The 17,439-nt window shown below is 31.9% G+C and overlaps 6 protein-coding genes across 13 annotated transcripts; 3 read left to right on the plus strand and 3 right to left on the minus strand.

Annotated features, from left to right (window-relative positions):
- The first annotated feature begins 174 nt into the window (after positions 1-174).
- On the plus strand, positions 175-1,952 carry LOC143344194 (mitochondrial S-adenosylmethionine carrier protein-like). The gene is made up of 6 exons (XM_076770022.1): positions 175-311; positions 747-903; positions 995-1,104; positions 1,270-1,510; positions 1,579-1,717; positions 1,815-1,952. The coding sequence occupies exons 1-6, from the start codon at positions 246-248 to the stop codon at positions 1,939-1,941; spliced, it is 840 nt and encodes a 279-aa protein (XP_076626137.1). The 5' UTR covers positions 175-245; the 3' UTR covers positions 1,942-1,952.
- A 68-nt stretch (positions 1,953-2,020) lies between these two features.
- Hsdl2 (Hydroxysteroid dehydrogenase like 2) lies at positions 2,021-5,674 on the minus strand. The gene is made up of 8 exons (XM_076770018.1): positions 5,420-5,674; positions 4,932-5,095; positions 4,160-4,373; positions 3,879-4,084; positions 3,558-3,755; positions 2,944-3,168; positions 2,722-2,850; positions 2,021-2,345 (listed from the first exon to the last, which is right to left on the minus strand). Exons 1-8 carry the CDS (start codon positions 5,431-5,433, stop codon positions 2,233-2,235), a joined length of 1,263 nt encoding a protein of 420 aa, XP_076626133.1. The 5' UTR covers positions 5,434-5,674; the 3' UTR covers positions 2,021-2,232.
- On the plus strand, positions 5,664-8,644 carry LOC143344190 (asparagine synthetase domain-containing protein 1). 3 transcript variants are annotated; one of them, XM_076770010.1, is made up of 7 exons: positions 5,664-5,792; positions 6,197-6,287; positions 6,377-6,577; positions 6,669-7,589; positions 7,738-8,150; positions 8,218-8,398; positions 8,472-8,644. In XM_076770010.1, the coding sequence occupies exons 2-6, from the start codon at positions 6,225-6,227 to the stop codon at positions 8,390-8,392; spliced, it is 1,773 nt and encodes a 590-aa protein (XP_076626125.1). In that variant the 5' UTR covers positions 5,664-5,792; positions 6,197-6,224; the 3' UTR covers positions 8,393-8,398; positions 8,472-8,644. The 3 variants fall into 3 exon arrangements, with proteins under 3 accessions (XP_076626125.1, XP_076626126.1, XP_076626127.1); XM_076770011.1 differs by having other exon boundaries at positions 5,686-5,704; XM_076770012.1 differs by lacking the exon at positions 5,664-5,792 and adding an exon at positions 5,821-5,925.
- On the minus strand, positions 8,334-13,873 carry Rbsn-5 (Rabenosyn-5). 3 transcript variants are annotated; one of them, XM_076770016.1, is made up of 8 exons: positions 13,610-13,873; positions 13,344-13,466; positions 13,013-13,153; positions 12,761-12,922; positions 12,338-12,689; positions 11,719-12,106; positions 11,329-11,588; positions 8,334-8,557 (listed from the first exon to the last, which is right to left on the minus strand). In XM_076770016.1, the coding sequence occupies exons 1-7, from the start codon at positions 13,743-13,745 to the stop codon at positions 11,361-11,363; spliced, it is 1,530 nt and encodes a 509-aa protein (XP_076626131.1). In that variant the 5' UTR covers positions 13,746-13,873; the 3' UTR covers positions 8,334-8,557; positions 11,329-11,360. The 3 variants fall into 3 exon arrangements, with proteins under 3 accessions (XP_076626131.1, XP_076626132.1, XP_076626128.1); XM_076770017.1 differs by lacking the exon at positions 8,334-8,557 and having other exon boundaries at positions 10,873-11,588; positions 12,791-12,922; XM_076770013.1 differs by lacking the exon at positions 8,334-8,557 and having other exon boundaries at positions 10,873-11,588.
- Positions 8,737-10,860, plus strand: Tub (interleukin 1 receptor associated kinase 4 tube). 3 transcript variants are annotated; one of them, XM_076770020.1, is made up of 4 exons: positions 8,737-8,784; positions 9,222-9,481; positions 9,581-9,750; positions 9,837-10,860. In XM_076770020.1, exons 2-4 carry the CDS (start codon positions 9,312-9,314, stop codon positions 10,610-10,612), a joined length of 1,116 nt encoding a protein of 371 aa, XP_076626135.1. In that variant the 5' UTR covers positions 8,737-8,784; positions 9,222-9,311; the 3' UTR covers positions 10,613-10,860. The 3 variants fall into 3 exon arrangements, with proteins under 3 accessions (XP_076626135.1, XP_076626136.1, XP_076626134.1); XM_076770021.1 differs by having other exon boundaries at positions 8,756-8,784; positions 9,225-9,481; XM_076770019.1 differs by having other exon boundaries at positions 8,766-8,935.
- Positions 13,874-14,022: 149 nt separating the features above from the next.
- On the minus strand, positions 14,023-16,068 carry LOC143343292 (ADP-ribosylhydrolase ARH3). 2 transcript variants are annotated; one of them, XM_076768044.1, is made up of 6 exons: positions 15,620-16,068; positions 15,227-15,384; positions 14,932-15,150; positions 14,735-14,847; positions 14,420-14,648; positions 14,023-14,327 (listed from the first exon to the last, which is right to left on the minus strand). In XM_076768044.1, exons 1-6 carry the CDS (start codon positions 15,789-15,791, stop codon positions 14,160-14,162), a joined length of 1,059 nt encoding a protein of 352 aa, XP_076624159.1. In that variant the 5' UTR covers positions 15,792-16,068; the 3' UTR covers positions 14,023-14,159. The 2 variants fall into 2 exon arrangements, with proteins under 2 accessions (XP_076624159.1, XP_076624161.1); XM_076768046.1 differs by having other exon boundaries at positions 15,227-15,370; positions 15,620-15,759.
- Between the last annotated feature and the right edge of the window lie 1,371 nt (positions 16,069-17,439).

Genomic DNA, 17,439 nt, shown 5'->3' on the forward strand with positions numbered 1-17,439 from the left:
TTTCGAGGCAATCATAAAAATATTCGTTTTGCTATACAGTATTGTATTTTCAAACCTTTTAAATCTTCTCATAAACTGTTTCTTATTTTCAACGATAATATTATATGATCTTTAACACGAGACACGTATCATCAGCTGTTATTTTATTATATGTAGCGAAGTGTAGTGCAACGTGAAGGTTAGACGCATTGGGTACGCATGAAAATAACTGATTTAGTAACTGTTTTATTAAGCACCATTACCAAATGACAACACACGAGGAACAGCCCCAAATAACAAATACGAATGCTATTTTCGTTTCATCGTTAATAGTAAGTTAAATATACTTTTAAATTATTTAAATATTTCTCAACATATACAGAACGGAATTAATGCAAGAATTGCGGGAAAATTAAACTTCGCTTTCTAAAAATCTAAATTCTTTACAAAGATATTTACTATTTCAGTGATTCTAATAAAAGTGTCATGTGTATTTGAATATTTTTATTTTTTTTTCTTTCCTTTTTTCATTGTTTAATTATAAAATTAACTTTAAGAATAAAGCAAATTTTATTCAATAATTCCTAATTTAATTTAACACTATATGTATTTTGAGAGGCATAAATTTCTTTTTTTTATCTGTATTTTCTATTTTTAGCTTCATGTATTTGTCTCTTAGTAATTTCATATTTCTTGTCCTTGAATTTGATTAAATAATTTCTTCTACAAATTACACAAAGATTAGAGAAATGCATAATTTTGAATAGGCAGGAGGATTAGCTGGTACTTCTGTTGATGTAGCATTATTTCCATTGGATACATTAAAAACACGATTACAAGCTAAACAAGGATTTAGAAAGTCAGGTGGATGTTCTGGTCTTTATAAAGGAGTTATTCCTGTTTTGATTGGTTCTGCACCAACTGGTACAGTAAACATTTTGTAAACCCTTTTTATAAATAGAGAACTATAAAACTACAGAAATTAAATTATATTTTGTTTTTTACAATATTACAGCATCCTTATTTTTTGTAACTTATGAAGGTATTAAAACTGTTGTACAATGTAAAGTTCCTGAGAAATATCATTCCTTGCTTCATATGGGGGCTGCATCTTTAGCAGAAATGGTAAAATTTATGAGAAACTTTAATCCATGAAGCCAATATATAAATGAAGATATTTAATTATTAAAAATCGTATGATTTAAAAAAATTTGTATCACTAAATTTCATTTATATATTGAAAAATTTTAATTGGTAAAATGTAATTTAATTATCATGCTTTAAATAAAGGTAGCATGTCTGATAAGAGTACCCATAGAAGTTGTGAAACAAAGGAAACAAGCTTTAGTATTAAATAAACAAGATATTACCCTTAGATTACTATATCGTGGATATTGGAGTACTGTGTTAAGAGACATGCCTTTTAGTTTAATACAGTTTCCAATATGGGAATATTTAAAGAAAGTCTGGAAGTTTAATGTCGATCGGGATATCCTTCCCGTGGAAAGCGCTATTTGTGGAGCAATTGCAGGTTTAAAACTTTAATTGTACATTACTATATTTTATTTAATGTACAAATGACTATAAGTAACTTGTTAGGTGGTATATCTGCTTCTATTACTACGCCATTAGACGTAGTAAAGACGAGAATAATGCTCGCTCATAAAAATACAAATTCTGAGAAACTGAAAATATTATATATGCTAAAAGATGTATATAAAGAAAAGGGTTTGCCCGGGTAAGATTTGCAATTTAATTTACAACTAATAATCTAATGAACTTTATTGTTAATGTGAAACATGTCTATGTAAACATAATCACTATAAATTTTGCAGACTTTATGCTGGTATTGGGCCTAGAATAATTTGGATAGCTTTAGGTGGTTTTATTTTCTTTGGCACGTACGAAAAAGTAAAAACTGTAGTAACAAACTTCTCCCCAGACTTACTTCTTTTTTTATGAGGAGAATGCCAAATATTACCGATGTATACAAATGTATAAAAAATATATTAATTATGTAATTTATACATAAAAGATTAACTTCTTTAATAGTTATAAAATATATATTACAATAATATATGAAAATATGTACTATACTTACTTCTAACGGTTGTATAAACATGTCATTTGTAATATTAAATTCTCACAAAAGATATAACATTTTCAAAATTTAAACATTTCGCGATATTTGTTATAATCAATTAATGCACGTGTCGCTTTAAAAAAAGAAATATACTAATGTATATTTTATTTTTATAATTTAGATTTCAAACTTTGCATTAATTTTTCTAACTTCATTGCTTTCTGAAGATTACCTTGGACTCTTAACTTACCCATCATGAATGCTGATGCCGGTTTCAATTTTCCTAAACAAAATTTTTTAGTACAAATTATGAACAAATACGACCTATACTCAAACAGATATTAATATATTATTACAGTAGTAATAATATCTATATCGGGCCGGTCCCGAGCGCGGACATTTAAGTTGGCATGGTTACTTCCCAGAATTTAACGGAGATAAGGAAAGAAGATAAGTGTGAGTGAGATACAATAGCTGACACCCGAAACCATATACCTACATATATACAATGTATCGATAACGACCGGCGTCAAGTTACGTAGACATTTAAGTGGGCAAAAGTGCGGTCACTTAAGTGGGTACTACTGTATTTGTTAACGAACTATAGCTACATAAATACCCTTCGTCTCCTGATACTTTATTTTAATATTATTACTTACCCGAAAACATCGCAAAAAAATTTTTAGAATCCATTGTTAATGTAGCATCTGGCGGCTGACTTGGTTCCCCTTTACCCGTCGAACCATTACCATTTTTAAGATCCAAATACCAAGTATTAGTTTGATCACCTGCAAAATTTACATTAAATAATACAGTCGGAGAATAACGAATAAATGACAGAGCATTAACAAAGTAACTGATTATTACAGAACTTTAATTACCGTTAACATTAAATTGAAATATAGCCCCTGTTTTACTAACAAGTTCGCCACTTAAATTAGCTTCAATAGCCGTAAATATTTGTTCAATTTGTAAATTTGATTTACTAGTATCTTGTGTACTTTCAGTTTTCTTTTCTCCAATAATATTAATTAACTGTTCTTGTAAATTCAGCCCATCCAAATTCTCTTCTAAGAAGAAATCAAGCATCAGCTTGTCTTTGTTTGCTGAGGAAAAAAGCAAAAGAGTTTGAAAAATGTTTTAAAGATACGGTAAAACATATTTTTGTAAGTTATTGCTTTATTTATATTAACTCCCCGGCAGCCGCGCTTTTTATCGTAAAACGACCGCCATTTTTCGTACTCCGTACACGCGGCGCTAATATTATGAAATTGTAACTTTCGGGTCAAATAGATAGAAAAAATAGCTAAACTGCACATATTGGAACAAAAGTACCATGCATTGATGGAGGACAGATTACATTGCAATGTTCGAAGCCGCTTGGCTCCTAAGAATTGGTGGGAACAACCGCGGACACTTAAGTGGGTAAAAGTGCGGTCATTTAAGTGGGCAAAAATGCGGTCACTTATGTGGGCACTATTTGTATATAACTTACCTGGATTGCATGCATAATTAGTGAAGTCTGTAATTCCTTCGCTTTTCAAAATATCTTCGTCGACTAAAAATTGTCCAGTGACGGATTTACTATCTCTGCAAATTAAAGCATAAACAGCATCTCCCATTATTTCAGGTTTGCGACTATAATCGCTTGAACTTGGGCCAGATAACATTTCAACTGCGGCAGTATGGATAGCTTAAAGAAAGATATGAAATAAAAATTTTTACATTTAAAACATAAACATTATATCTGAACAAATCGGGATTTTTAACGCTAGACGAATAACATTGATTTAACTAATGATCGATTAAAATTTACCAGTTTTTGGCCAAACAGCATTGACGGCAATACCAGCATCTTTAAATTCTTCTGCCATACCAAGAGCACACATTGACATACCATACTTAGATATAGTATATGCAACATGATTTTTAAACCATATTGGTTTCATACTCAATGGTGGGCTTATATTTACTATATGAGGATTTGGGCTTTTCTTTAAATAAGGTAAACAAACTTTAGACCTTGAAACATTAATATGAAACTGATTAATATAAGTTACCAATTCAAACAATCAATACAGGGATTTGTATACTTACACAAGAAATGTTCCTCTAGTATTAATATTATTCATAAGATCGTATCTTTTCATATCCGTGGATGTCGTGCCTGTTAAAGAAATTGCGCTCGCATTATTAATAACAACATCGATACCACCGAATTTATTAACAGCATTCTCTACTGCAGAAACCACTTGTGCTTCATCCCTTACATCTACAATACATGGCAATGCTTTTCCACCTGCTTGCTCAACTAAAACAAATTAATATTTTCTCTGTTAATTTCAATGTTATGATAACATGTAACATTATATTAACGTTTAATAGATAAAATATTTCTGGTCAGAAACCCCTTCAATAGAATCTAAGGTAACTATTTACTAAACTTGATCATTTCTAAAATAACTGTTTAAAATACTATTTCAAATAGCATGCTATCTTATTTTACAGTCATTTCAGTTCTAATAAAATAAAATAAATTATCATAATAATGAGATCACCAGTCTCATTAACTTTGAAGCACATTGGAAAAGGAGGGTCACTGATAAAGGAATGTCAAGACTTGCCCCATTACAATAAATTTTGTGTATATTTAGAATTTAAGTGTTTGTTATTTGGTTACTCCAGAAAAATAAAGATATTCTCTTATGATGAGTGGAACTTTCATTTCAAAATTGCAAATGGGACATTTTTAGAATATTTACAAGGGAGGGATCCCTTGTTAGTAACCAAGTTGGAAGTGTACAAAGAGTTAACATAATAAAAACTATTATTTATAGTTGTTATTATGATCTGAAAGTAAGATAATTACTTTCTGCAGCTGCACTGTATATAGTTCCTGGTAATTTTGGATGCGGTTCTGCAGTCTTAGCTGCAACAATAATATTAGCTCCATCTCTTGCAGCTTTCACAGCAATACTTTTCCCAATGCCTCTTGATGCTCCAGTGATAAAAATTGTACGACCAGCAAGTTTTCTATAGTGAATATTTGCATGATATATGTATAATTATTTTATAAACTAATCAATTTTATTTATTTAAATTATCTAACAACTGTATTCATCACATTAAAACAAGAAGAATTGGATCAAGGATGTTTTACAATCAAGCCCAAATTAATAGAGTAATTATATTAATTGTATCTGAAAAAAATTTCATTCATTTGATCTACATTCAAATAGCAGCACTAATCCTATTTTCGCATGCTTATTAAAATGGAGAAATGTGAGAACATATTATAATTTGGAGCTGACTTGCAGAATTAATTAAAAACTATCGTTTAAAACGTATGTTACATACCCCGTATTGATCATATTGTAAATAGATCGACGAACTGTCAGAAACAATCGATGTATTTATTTAATCGTCAAACCGCTTTATTCGGTTACACTCACGGTAATGAAATAAAAATACGTTTAACAACATAAAGGCATAAATTGTACTTCAACTGAGTCACTATCGACAACGGTGCAATGTTCAATTTTTGAATTCTTTTAATTGTGTTTTCAAGATTAGGATTTCATCTTCGACAATATGGCGAGAATTTCACGTCGAAAGCCAAATGACTAATGCAAATTATTCAATGTACTCGCACGTGTTACTTTTGCTAATTAAATTTTTTATATACCTACGTATTATAAAATATATTTGAGGAAATATAAAAAAATTACAGGTGACATTAGATACGAAAGTCAATAATTTAATATCACTATGTAAAATGTTTTATCTAGAAGATTAACAATGAACAAGTTGGGCGAATTTGGCATTTTTATTTTCATTAAATACACATGATTAGTTCCGTCAATGTTACATTTATTTGAATTTTTATGTAGACATAAGTATATTTTATATCAAAGATTTAGGTTTTCTTATAGAGAGAATTATTTATTCTGTAATTTCATTGTCTCTTGACCACAACTACAGTCGATGATAACAGACAAATTAAAACAATTTTGTGTTTTTATTTGTATTTAAATTATGAACACTACATATTCGATTGTTTACGTCAATACCATAAATATACTGTAAATAAATATTGCGAGAACATTTTATTTATAAAATATTTTCTAATTTTAGGTTATGTTCGTAATACATCGATAAAAAAATGTGCGGAATATTTTGTTATATTTCACAAAGCCAAGAGAACAATGTGAAAGTTTCAAACGAGGTATTATTATTTATATTTATACACGCATACAAGATAAATTTAGTTAGGTTATGAAAATATGTATTAACGAACGTGTATTATTTCGTCAGTGGAATATTTGTAAGGACTTAATAATTGCTCGTGGTCCTGATAAAGCAACAGAAAAGTTCGAACATTTAACTGAAAATTGGTCTGGACATTTTGCTGCTTCTGTATTATGGATGCAAGGCTCTAATTTTACTGAACAACCTGCCATAGATTCTAATGGCAATATTCTTCTTTGGAATGGAGATATATTTTCTGGAAATTTGGTAAATATCTTACATCATGAGTGTTGGACATTATGTGAATAAATCTTATTCTTATATCTGTATTGTAGTAAGAATGAAACTATTGTTGCAGGCTCAAGATAACATATGTGATACTGATGTGGTATTGAATGCTCTTCAATCATCTCCAACTATTATATCTGTATTTAAAGAAATACAAGGGCCTTACAGTTTCATATACTTTCAAAAATCCAGCAACCTTCTGTACTTTGGCAGAGATACTATAGGGCGACATAGTTTGCTCTTAAAAGCAAACACAGATGAAAATATTCTAATATTAACATCTGTTGCAAATAAACAAATAAATGGAATTGTAGAGGTTCCTGCAATTGGCATTTTCGTGATGAATTTAGCTAATTTAAGGGTAAATCTTGCATGCTATCCATGGAGAGAGCCAGACTTAAGATTCACGGACGTTATCGATGTATTGGAAACACATTTAAGCGTAGATATCGATATTAAAGAAACTATATTAGAATCTGATACATTGGCAAATCTGCATTTACACCCAGATGTTATAGATTTAGAATGTTTTGAAAATAGTCCTTACTTTGAAAACTCTTACATGACATTGCAATATTTTTTACAAAATAAAGATATATATGAAAGAGTAGATCAACTATCGCAACTTCTTCATAGAGCTGTCGAAGTTCGAGTAAAGAAACAACCAAAATATTGTAAGAACTGTATTAAGCTATTTTTACGTGGGGAAAATGTTACGTGCGATCACGCGAAAATAGGCGTATTATTTTCTGGAGGTTTAGATTCCGCTATTTTAGCATTGATCGCCGACAAATACGTTCCACAAAATGAATATATCGATTTGATCAATGTTGCGTTCGAAAAGTTAGTTAACACATCTATGAAATCTAATGCGAACAATGAAAGACAATGTACACAAATTCAGTACGATGTTCCCGATCGAAAAACTGGAAAGCAGACGTTCTCAGAACTTTTAAAGATTTGCCCAAAAAGGAAGTGGAACTTTCTTGAAGTATAGTATTAACGCTTTTTCAAATTATCGTTTGTCACGAGCGATTACTATCGATTATCCATTTCAGTTGTAATCGTAAATCGTTACTTCGATTAAATATTTCCTAGCGTTGTACAGGTGATCTTAAACTAATGTGTGTTTATTCCAGGTAAATGTCTCTCAAATAGAATTGCAGAAATATCGTTCTGCGCGAATTTCCAATTTATTATATCCGCTTTGTACGATATTAGACGAGAGCTTAGGTTGTGCTGTATGGTTTGCAAGTCGTGCCAGGGGCACGCTTTCAGCGAGCAACAATTTTTACGAATCGCCGTGTAGGGTAGTTTTGTTAGGCATGGGAGCAGACGAATTGTTTGGTGGATACATGAGGCATAGAACAATATTAAAACATAAGGGTTGGAACGCTCTAGCGCAAGAATTAAGTATCGAATTAGCTAGAATCTCTGAACGAAATTTAGGTCGTGACGATCGTATTGTATCCGATCACGGGAAACAATCGAGGCTGCCATACTTAGATGAAAATATAGTACGATATGTGCAACAATTAAAACCATGGGAAAGGTAAATGGTGTACTTGAAAAATGGCGGAATTGTTAACAAAAATACAGCATCGTTGAATTATTTATAGGTGCTACCCAACAGATAAAATGCCATCTGGTGTGGGAGATAAGTTGTTATTACGTTTATTGGCATATAAACTTGGTTTCCAAAATACTGCTAACTTTCCTAAGAGAGCATTTCAGTTTGGATCTAGAATTGCTAATGGCAAAGAAAATGCTAAAGATGTATCAGATAGATTATGAAAATTGGTTTGTAGAATGTTATTTCGTTATTAGTAAATACTTTAACAAGTATTAAAAATGATCCAATGTTTACTTTCAGACTGGTTCACTGTAGTGTAACTTTGCCAAGTCTGTGATATTTAGTGTGTACTACAGTTTCTGTCTTATGCTTAAACATGCATTTGTCTTGTAAAAAAAAAACACAATTTTTAATGTAATTTTTATATAAACTTTTTACGATTTATGGAAACAAAATAAAGTATTTCAATAATATGTTTTATGTTATTTATACGTTAATTCTATGATTATATCTATCTGGTGAAGTTCATTTTGGCTCGTTTATTACCATAGTTAGAACTATTGCCTTGTTTTTTTAGAATTATTTACGGACATAATTCGTTTAAAACAAAAACGTAAGCAAATATTTTAAATAAATACCTTGTAAAATTAAATAACTAGTAGTTAGAAACAAGACTAAATAATAATAAATAGCGTATTAATATCGAACTTACAAAAAAGAGAAATGTTTCGCGTATTAAAGGAAATGAAATTAAATACGAAAAGGTTAGGAATCCTTTTTAAATATTTTAAAGAAATACTACATAAATATATACGTATTTTTATATTCTTACATTTATACTATTGTTCATTAATATTTATTATAAAATGTTGAATTGATAACAATTACACACTAATTGTTATATGTTTTATCATCACGATCGTTTTAAATGATTTTGTAATTACTTGATTTATCACGTGATTTTACACATTTACGTCAACATTGTATAATTACAATTAATACACATATGTTCAAATAACTTTTATTACAACTATACAAAATATTTTTCAGAAGTGTAAATTCATGCAGAAAGTATAATTGTTGAATCCTGTACACCATCTGTATATTAACAAATTTAATACCATATGAAATAATAGCACAATGTCAAAAAATACAGTTTGCTTAGACACAGAATTGAGAAAATTAAGACCTGCAGAGTTATATATGCTCGGACAAATATTAAATATGTCAGACTCATGGAAAAAGTTAATGGCAATTGTACCAAAATGTGAAACATCTAATCTTCCGAAATTCAATGCAGAACATCTTAGGTGATGTTATAACAAATTCTTAAATATTTACAAATGAATAAGTTCAAGAAGAATAATTCATTCATTTTTATATTTCCTTCCCATGCATTTTGATCACAGCATGATCGAGCATGCTGCTCAACAACAGAGGAGGAATGCAGCTGAAATATTTTTGGCAGAATGGGGAACAATGGGAAGAAAGAGACCAACGTTACGCAATTTATTAAACCTTCTAGTGAAAGCAGAATTATTTAGAGCAGCCGATTACCTGGCAGGAGACATTTTAAAAGGTGTGACATATAAAAATGTACAACTAGCTTTATTTATAAAACCATATACATATTGTGGATTCACTATTTTCTATTTTTATTAACAGAGGAACTACCAAAACGGCCAGAATGTGGGCCTGCAGCCCCTGTAGATATTTCAGATGAGGTTATAAAAAAATTGTTAGAGGAAAAAGTAGATCTACAAGATACTGATTCTAACGAGTTGTTAATATTCGGATTACCTTCTGAGGCTAATGGTAATAAGGTAATAAATAATGCGACGCGCAACAGTTCGCTGGAAAGAAATATGCAGTCGACAAAATTGGTTTCCATAAAAGAGGAACATAATAAAAAACATTTAAGAAACGTTGAGAATGCAATCATTCAACAGAAACACGCGGAAACATTGTCAAATGTAGATGAGTCTGATTTGATGAAGTTCAGTGGCGAACATACGAAACAACCGGTACGTACGCAAAATACAAATAATAATTATTCAAAAGAGTATGGTTTTGAGAAACAGGAAATGTTGTCTCGTGATTTACCCGTATTTTTAAATAATTTTGGACAAAGTGTAGAAGAAATTAAATTAAACGAGGAAGCGCGGTCAGACGAGCTTCCAGCTTTTTTGAACAGCAATACGTTTACATCCAGTAATACTTTATATAATAATTCTACAAACGATTCATTAAATCTGTCTAATCTAAATATTAATCAAAATGAAATAACTACTACTGAATTACCGCAATGTGTTCTCGAACTTCGTGAGAGTTCTACAAGCGATTCCGACAACACGGCTGTTGAACAAAATGAAGGAAATATGATAGAAAATGCATTGAGCTCGCAAGAATTACCAGTTACAGTACTGGAATACGTTAAATAAAATATTTACAAGATACGTTTAAGTATGCAAACGTCTATTTCGATAAAGGAACATGTATATCGATATTCGATATTTATCGAAACAAGTTAAGCTAGCTTAAATTGGTATCGTAAAAGGAGGCGAAAATAATGTTGTACAAGTGTTATTACATTCATACAAATTTACTTAAAATCTAATAAAAATAATATTACCGATAATCGCTATTACGCAATAGAAGTAAAACGTCCATTTAAATATTTTAGAAGCGCAGTATAAATAACAATCTTTATAGTGTATATAAACGAGTATTGTAAGAATTTATTTTTTGATGTATTCTGATATACTTTAATATAAACTTCATATTAAAAATTATATACTTTCTTTAGTGTCATTATATACAACAATAGATATATGCTTTATGAAATATATCGGTAATGCGATTAAATTGATTAATATAAAGGAACCCTTGAAATATATCACATTGTGCAATAATACAGGATGGGACATTTAAAACAAGACATCTGGACAACTCGTTTGTTTTTAAAGGTTGAAAAGAATGTTTGAAACTACTTATCGTATCTCAAGCATTTTTTCATTTTTTAAAAATGAACAAGTTATTCGAGTGATATGCTTTACACGCTTCATCTTGTATACAAATTAGATGCAGTGATACGTGAAACTTTGGACATAATCGAAATATTTGTAAGTCTCATTTTTTATAAGAAATACGATATTACCTTGTAAAAAAAATGCAGGCTTAGCTGTGTTTCTATCCATCGCTATTATTACCTTGATTCATAGTAAAGTATATGCTTTGTAATTCTCTAAGATTGCTTTCTAAGGTAGCAACTTCATCGTATCTGCAATCATCTCTAGCTTGTTTAATATAAGCTCGAAGATTACTCATTTGCTCAATTATAGGATCCATAGACGGAGGCATTTTAGGAGTAACGTTCGACGGTCCCCAGCCTTGTGATTGATTCACCACCACTACCGGCTACACAAATAATATATCGATATCGATTAATCGATATACGATAGTACCCATTTAAGTGACCACGCTCGGGACCGGCCGCGGTCATTTATGTGGGCACTACTGTACGTAACTTCGATAAACGTAGAATTACCTGATTTTCCTTTACAGAAGATCGAGCCTCGGTATTCCACGCTTCCCTTTTACGATATTCTTTAGATCTCTCTCTTTGTTCTTCTTCTAACTGTCTTTCATATGCAATTCTAGCTTCTAATCGTTTCTGACGTTCTATCTGCAACTCTGCATATTTTTCTGCCGACGGTAAAGATTGTATACTCAACAATTCTTCTTTTAGAAATATCATCGCAGATACTCTAACCATGTGATGCAATCGGAGTTCTTGTTCTTGCGGTGGATTTTCTACGCATCTTGTTCCCAGTACAGAAATTCTTTTACTAATTAAATCGATATTTTCACCTAATTTTGCGATTTTAATTCGTAAAGCCTGCGCGTCGTCTAAGTTGTATGTAGTTTCTCCCTCACTAAACAAACAGATTTTTTAATATGAATCGTAATGGTAGAAATTTATATCATAGATCGCATTTCTCAAACTTTATCTTCTTGCGGACCCGTTACAGTACAATTATTATCTTTTTAATATACTCTAAAATTGTTGTTTTTTAAAAATGATTAAAGTAATTTAAATCTAAAAATCCCTGGATCAAGTTTGAGAAACGTTGTTACAGCCGATATAAAGTCTTATGGTGACATACTTCAAAGACTCCCCCATTTTATTGTACATTTGCATATGTTGTGAAGCTTCTTCCATGTATGCTCTCATTTTTTCATAAAACTGACATACGATTGGTTTATCGAAGTGTTTTGCTTTTTGTTTTTCTCTCGCATCAAGTAAATTTGCGCAATGCATACAAATTCTAAAATGTTGTTCGCCAGCTGCCGAATCGTTAACCAACGATAAAACACTATTCAAGCTACCACTGGACGGTGATCTGGCTAATTTTGTTAGACCAATACCCGCACGTACTATGCGCTCGGAAATTCGTCGTTCTGAAGTAGGAGACACTGCAGAATCATCTTGTACTGATACAGGACTTGTCATTTTCCCTATAAATTAGTTCTTTTTTTTTGTTTGTACAAAATTATTTTACTATAATTTTTTGGAATTTTTTACGTACGTGCATCTTGCAGAGATAGAAATACTGTACAATTGTGGCACATAACAGCTCCACAAAGTCTACAATGATGTTTTCTTCTTGCAACATGAAAACTCTTTGCACATGTAGGACATAACTTCACATCTTTCTCATCTATCCATGGCACAATGGCACGTTCATGAACTGTATCAACAAAAACAAGAGTGTCAAGTTACTTTTGTCAAGGAATGTGAATGTTTTTGACACAAATAATGACCGAATTAGTAATTCTACCTTTCCTATCAACAGGATCCGTTGGTAAATTATTTAATAATTTATCTAATCTTATTATGAGTTTATTTGTTTCTGAAGAATATCGTTCCAGTCTTGCATTTCTTATATCTTTAAAGTAAGCTGTATGTGATTTCATCATACCTGAAAGTTTTATTTAATTATATACTTTATAAAACTTGTTAAGTTTGGAAGGATACACAGCTAGAAATAATAATCCTTAATGTTTAAGGGGACATTGCAGTCTAAAATTTCAGAAAAAAAAAAGAAAAAAATTTACTGTAACACTAAATAAAACTTTCTTAACATTAAATATTATAATGCATGTTTTTACCAATTTCTTGAGGTCCCCAATTAATTTCTGGACTATATTGTCTTTTATTTGATATAGAGCCCGAAAATGATTCTGGTATTTCATCTTGTTTTAAGATTTTTTTTTTTGCCTTGCCAAAGAGATCTAGAAATAAGAACAGCTTTAAGATGCTACTTTGTCGATCGCATTAGTTCATTTTTAATGTAAATATACGAATTTATTTGTTAATATTTTTGTTTTACAAATTTAAAAGATCCCCGTTCAATTGAAAATACCAAAGTTCTTACCTTTAAGCGACTTGAGAATTTCTGGATCATTGTTATGAAAATCCTCGAAATGTTTAGTTAATTGATTAGGTGCCTTAAATTCAGTCATACATATCGGACAAATAAATCCTTCTAATACTTTTTCGCTACCAGCCATGGTAAAATATGAAATTTACGATACTTTGTAAAATTTCACGATTTTTTATTGTAATGTTTTTCTAGTTCACACACGGCAATACTCATTTATAAGCGTCTCTTCGACCGTGAATAGAAAACGTGCTTTGCGAGCAGCCATATTGATTCATATCAGCTGATGGAAACGTCAAATTTTTCTCACTCGATTTCAGACAGAATTAAACAAATTCGTGATCGTAAACCTTATTTAATTGACAAATGTACAAATTCAGGTTGTTATAAATATACCACAAATGATATGTTTCTGTAGATAATTTAATGACATATAAATTTGATTACTCTCCATTTTTTAATACAAAGTCGCTTATAATTATATTTTCATAAAATTCTGTTACAAAATAAAATTGTTACATCTTTTTACGCGCCACTAAAACTTCTATTGCGATATCACTGTGTCGAATAATTGATCTGCTAAAGTCCTAAATTCGTCCGATGCTTCGCAATGTTTTAGAACATTCGAACTAATTTTTTCTTCGCCATAAAATGCACCAGCAATTGCACCAGTCATACTGCCAATAGTGTCTGTATCGCCGCCCAAACTAATCTGTAAATAAGAGAATAATATTTAAAAATTAATTTATGTTCTGTTCTCTTCTTCTTTCCGAATTAAAAAATCAAGCGGCGCGCTATGCTTACAGCATACTGTATTGCTCTCCTAAGGGGATTCTCTGTTTGTATGTCTATAATTGGTTTCTGTGCCCTTAAGAAACAAAATATTGCAGTGGGTACTGAATATAAAGCTGCAATATTATTTCCTAATTGTTTTACTACTTTCTCATCATGTGGCCCTTCACCATCTTCTGATATTAACGTTTTTATTAGATCTAATTGTATTTTATAGGGCTGTGGTTCTGACAGACCCAATCTGTAAAAAGTACGAATTCGTTAAATATTTTTACGAATTTGTTCTGGTTATAGTATGATATATTTTACTATATTTTTAAAACATACCCATCTTCGTCTTTTTCTATTTGGTCCATTTTGTAAATTAAATCGTCGATAAAATTTATTACGTTTAATTCTTTGTTAGGATTTAATAGAAGACTTTGTTGGACTGCTATTGCCTGTAAAATAGTGAAAATGTTAGATAAATTTTCTATTTAAAATTGCATTGAATGTAGATGTTCATATATTCAAAATGTAGCTACTTGTAAAATGGCACCATCAATTCCAATTTTATGAGTATGAGTAAGTTGTGTTGTTTTTCTAACTATGTCTAAAAGTTTGTCATAGTTTTGGTAGCAAAATAATGCAACAGGAGTGACTCTCATTGCTCCACCATTCCCCCATGAACCTTGACCATTAAATTGTTCCTTTGCTGGCTTTTCAACATCCATAAATTTGTTACCACGTAACTTTTGGAATACCTTGTTTTGCCAAAATTATACATGAGCAATAAAACTGAAAAATTCATTTATTTAATTCATGGGATACTGTATGTACCGTTACAACACCAGGCCCATAACCACGATTAGGCTCCAGATAGTAACTCTTGACAAATTTCTTTGCTAAATTGACAACATCCAACTCTTTTGTCTCTACCAAAGATTTGGCCAGAGAATAAGTCATTGCAGAATCATCTGTAAACTGTATGACAGGTGCTATACAGTTAAAAAAATACTCTATGTCAACATCACTATGCAGACAAAAAATTAATTATTTTACATGTTTAACCCCAGAAAGATTGCAGGGGCTAACTTGATTAACCATCAGTACAAGAATCTTAAAAATATACTATTTACATCATAGATCGTCGTTACGAGATTCCCCCCTCCCCCCCTATCCCTAGTCTTTAACGCAACTGTTCGCGCTGTCTTGCTAGGGTTAAGATTTTACCTTTGTAAAGTGGGCCCTCCAATTTATCGAGAGACCGTTGTAAAACTAATTTAATGCCCTTTGTACATGTTTCCTCAGCTTCGTAAGGGCTGCCAAGACAATCACCCATTAGAACACCAAGCATAGCACCGCGAAATTTGCTTCTCAGCAACAACAAATCTATCTTTGCCATATCCTTTACGTTCTGTACTTTGGCGGAACTAGATTCGACAATTTTTAACTACAATAATGTTCGAACTGATGTACAAAAGACACGTATTAACATAAATTAACGACTAGAAAATGAGTAATACTACAGATACGGAGGTTATGCATATGTGTCTTGATAAATCTAAAAATTGATTCATGACAGTGTAACCAGACGGCAGACCGGTGCCCAGAGTACGCTTACCCCTCCATTTACGCACACCAATCCACAGCAATGGTACGTGAGCTTAGACGCTTTGGACAGCTTCGGGAATTCAAGAGAGAAGGCGAATGTTAGCCTTTCTTTCTTGCTTTCGAAACAGCTGAAATTCGATTTGTGTCAACCTGCATATGACTTTGAGTCTCAATTGTCCAGGCATTTTTATTTTCTAACCCATGCATACTTATTACACCATAAACGAGGTGAAGAATAGACCTATGGTTAGTGGGATAAACGCTATCGCTGTGCCATGAGTGTCTTATAACATGAGATACACTCTTCCAAAGTGGAACAAAATGTTAAAAAGATCATGCATCAAATTCTAAGGGGATCCTCGTAAGAAGGCTGTAATCTTCGTAATGGTTTTAATGGGTCGATGATCAACAATGACTAACTTATGGTCACTGGTGGTCAACAGTGAGGTGGACATCAAGGTCAGCAAAGGTCCAGTGAAGATCTAGAAATGGTCAAGAGGTGGGACCAATCGAAATAAGGTTGTTCTCTAGACTAAGCGGTTCTTAACTCTTCACGTTGACACTGTCTCCCCACTCTTCGACTTCCCCTCTTGAAGACTACCTCTGGACAAATTCTTCAGTACCCCTGGAGCATCCAGGGGGATCGGGTCTCGCGGGCCGAAGTCAGGCCATTCGTGGAGCGGTGACCACTGGGGGGACCAGGAGTGACCAGGACTGACCAGGGCTGACCAGGGCTGACCAGGACTGACCAGAACTGACCAATACTGACCACTACTGACCAGTGCTGACCAGTGCAGATCCGACTACTGACCACTACTGACCACTACTGACCACTACTGACCAGTGCCGGACCGTGATGACCAACGGTAAGAACTATTTAAAATTGCTCTCCCCTCTTCTATTCTATCGTCTGATACCAATTTTGCTTCAATGAACTGATTTTGCCATGCTTGTCTAACTGATGTTGCTATAATTTGAATATTTTCTTATTTTACAGCTGGCCCAGTGGTAACTATCCTATGTACTGACAACAAGTAGTAAGTCCACTCCACTTATTTGTATTTTATTATTTTTATTTGTTTGTTTCATGTGAATTCTATTTTATTTATCTATCTGATTTTATTTGGTTATTATGAATGCTCCTTTTCTCTGTTTCTATTTTTACATTGTTTGTCGAATTTATGTTATTGCTTTGTAATATACTGATTAGAATAAGATTTTTATTTTTTCGTTCTTGCTCGAATTCTCGTAATATTCTGCGGAGGTACTTTGATTCTTTCATTTCGTTTGATTGTTTGGTGTCTTGATCCAAGTTTCTTTTGAAAATTCTTTCAACTCTCTTCGTTGGTTGTGCATCTTTCATTGGTTGCACTTTCGTTTGTTTCTCCTTCGACCAACGATCGTTGATCACAGAATATCTTTATTAATGGAGGGTGGTT

The sequence above is a fragment of the Colletes latitarsis genome, chromosome 7, assembly GCF_051014445.1.
Source record: "Colletes latitarsis isolate SP2378_abdomen chromosome 7, iyColLati1, whole genome shotgun sequence".
Lineage (NCBI taxonomy): Eukaryota > Metazoa > Arthropoda > Insecta > Hymenoptera > Colletidae > Colletes > Colletes latitarsis.

Excerpts from the sequence above, each read along its gene's own strand:
- Tub (XM_076770020.1), top strand. The coding sequence starts at position 9,312 with ATGTCAAAAAATACAGTTTGCTTAGACACAGAATTGAGAAAATTAAGA. Across the intron at positions 9,482-9,580 it reads TTCAATGCAGAACATCTTAG|CATGATCGAGCATGCTGCTC; the intron begins GTGATGTTATAA and ends TTTTGATCACAG. Across the intron at positions 9,751-9,836 it reads GGCAGGAGACATTTTAAAAG|AGGAACTACCAAAACGGCCA; the intron begins GTGTGACATATA and ends TTTTATTAACAG.
- LOC143343292 (XM_076768044.1), bottom strand. The coding sequence starts at position 15,791 with ATGGCAAAGATAGATTTGTTGTTGCTGAGAAGCAAATTTCGCGGTGCT. Across the intron at positions 15,151-15,226 it reads ATGGGCCTGGTGTTGTAACG|GTATTCCAAAAGTTACGTGG; the intron begins GTACATACAGTA and ends TGGCAAAACAAG. Across the intron at positions 14,649-14,734 it reads ATAGAAAAAGACGAAGATGG|ATTGGGTCTGTCAGAACCAC; the intron begins GTATGTTTTAAA and ends TACTTTTTACAG.
- Rbsn-5 (XM_076770016.1), bottom strand. The coding sequence starts at position 13,745 with ATGGCTGGTAGCGAAAAAGTATTAGAAGGATTTATTTGTCCGATATGT. Across the intron at positions 13,467-13,609 it reads AATTCTCAAGTCGCTTAAAG|ATCTCTTTGGCAAGGCAAAA; the intron begins GTAAGAACTTTG and ends TCTTATTTCTAG. Across the intron at positions 11,589-11,718 it reads CTTCTGTAAAGGAAAATCAG|CCGGTAGTGGTGGTGAATCA; the intron begins GTAATTCTACGT and ends TTATTTGTGTAG.
- LOC143344190 (XM_076770010.1), top strand. The coding sequence starts at position 6,225 with ATGTGCGGAATATTTTGTTATATTTCACAAAGCCAAGAGAACAATGTG. Across the intron at positions 6,288-6,376 it reads ATGTGAAAGTTTCAAACGAG|TGGAATATTTGTAAGGACTT; the intron begins GTATTATTATTT and ends TTATTTCGTCAG. Across the intron at positions 8,151-8,217 it reads CAATTAAAACCATGGGAAAG|GTGCTACCCAACAGATAAAA; the intron begins GTAAATGGTGTA and ends AATTATTTATAG.
- LOC143344194 (XM_076770022.1), top strand. The coding sequence starts at position 246 with ATGACAACACACGAGGAACAGCCCCAAATAACAAATACGAATGCTATT. Across the intron at positions 1,105-1,269 it reads CTGCATCTTTAGCAGAAATG|GTAGCATGTCTGATAAGAGT; the intron begins GTAAAATTTATG and ends CTTTAAATAAAG. Across the intron at positions 1,511-1,578 it reads TATTTGTGGAGCAATTGCAG|GTGGTATATCTGCTTCTATT; the intron begins GTTTAAAACTTT and ends GTAACTTGTTAG.
- Hsdl2 (XM_076770018.1), bottom strand. Across the intron at positions 4,085-4,159 it reads ACTAGAGGAACATTTCTTGT|GTCTAAAGTTTGTTTACCTT; the intron begins GTAAGTATACAA and ends TAATGTTTCAAG. Across the intron at positions 2,346-2,721 it reads TTTTTTTGCGATGTTTTCGG|GAAAATTGAAACCGGCATCA; the intron begins GTAAGTAATAAT and ends AATTTTGTTTAG.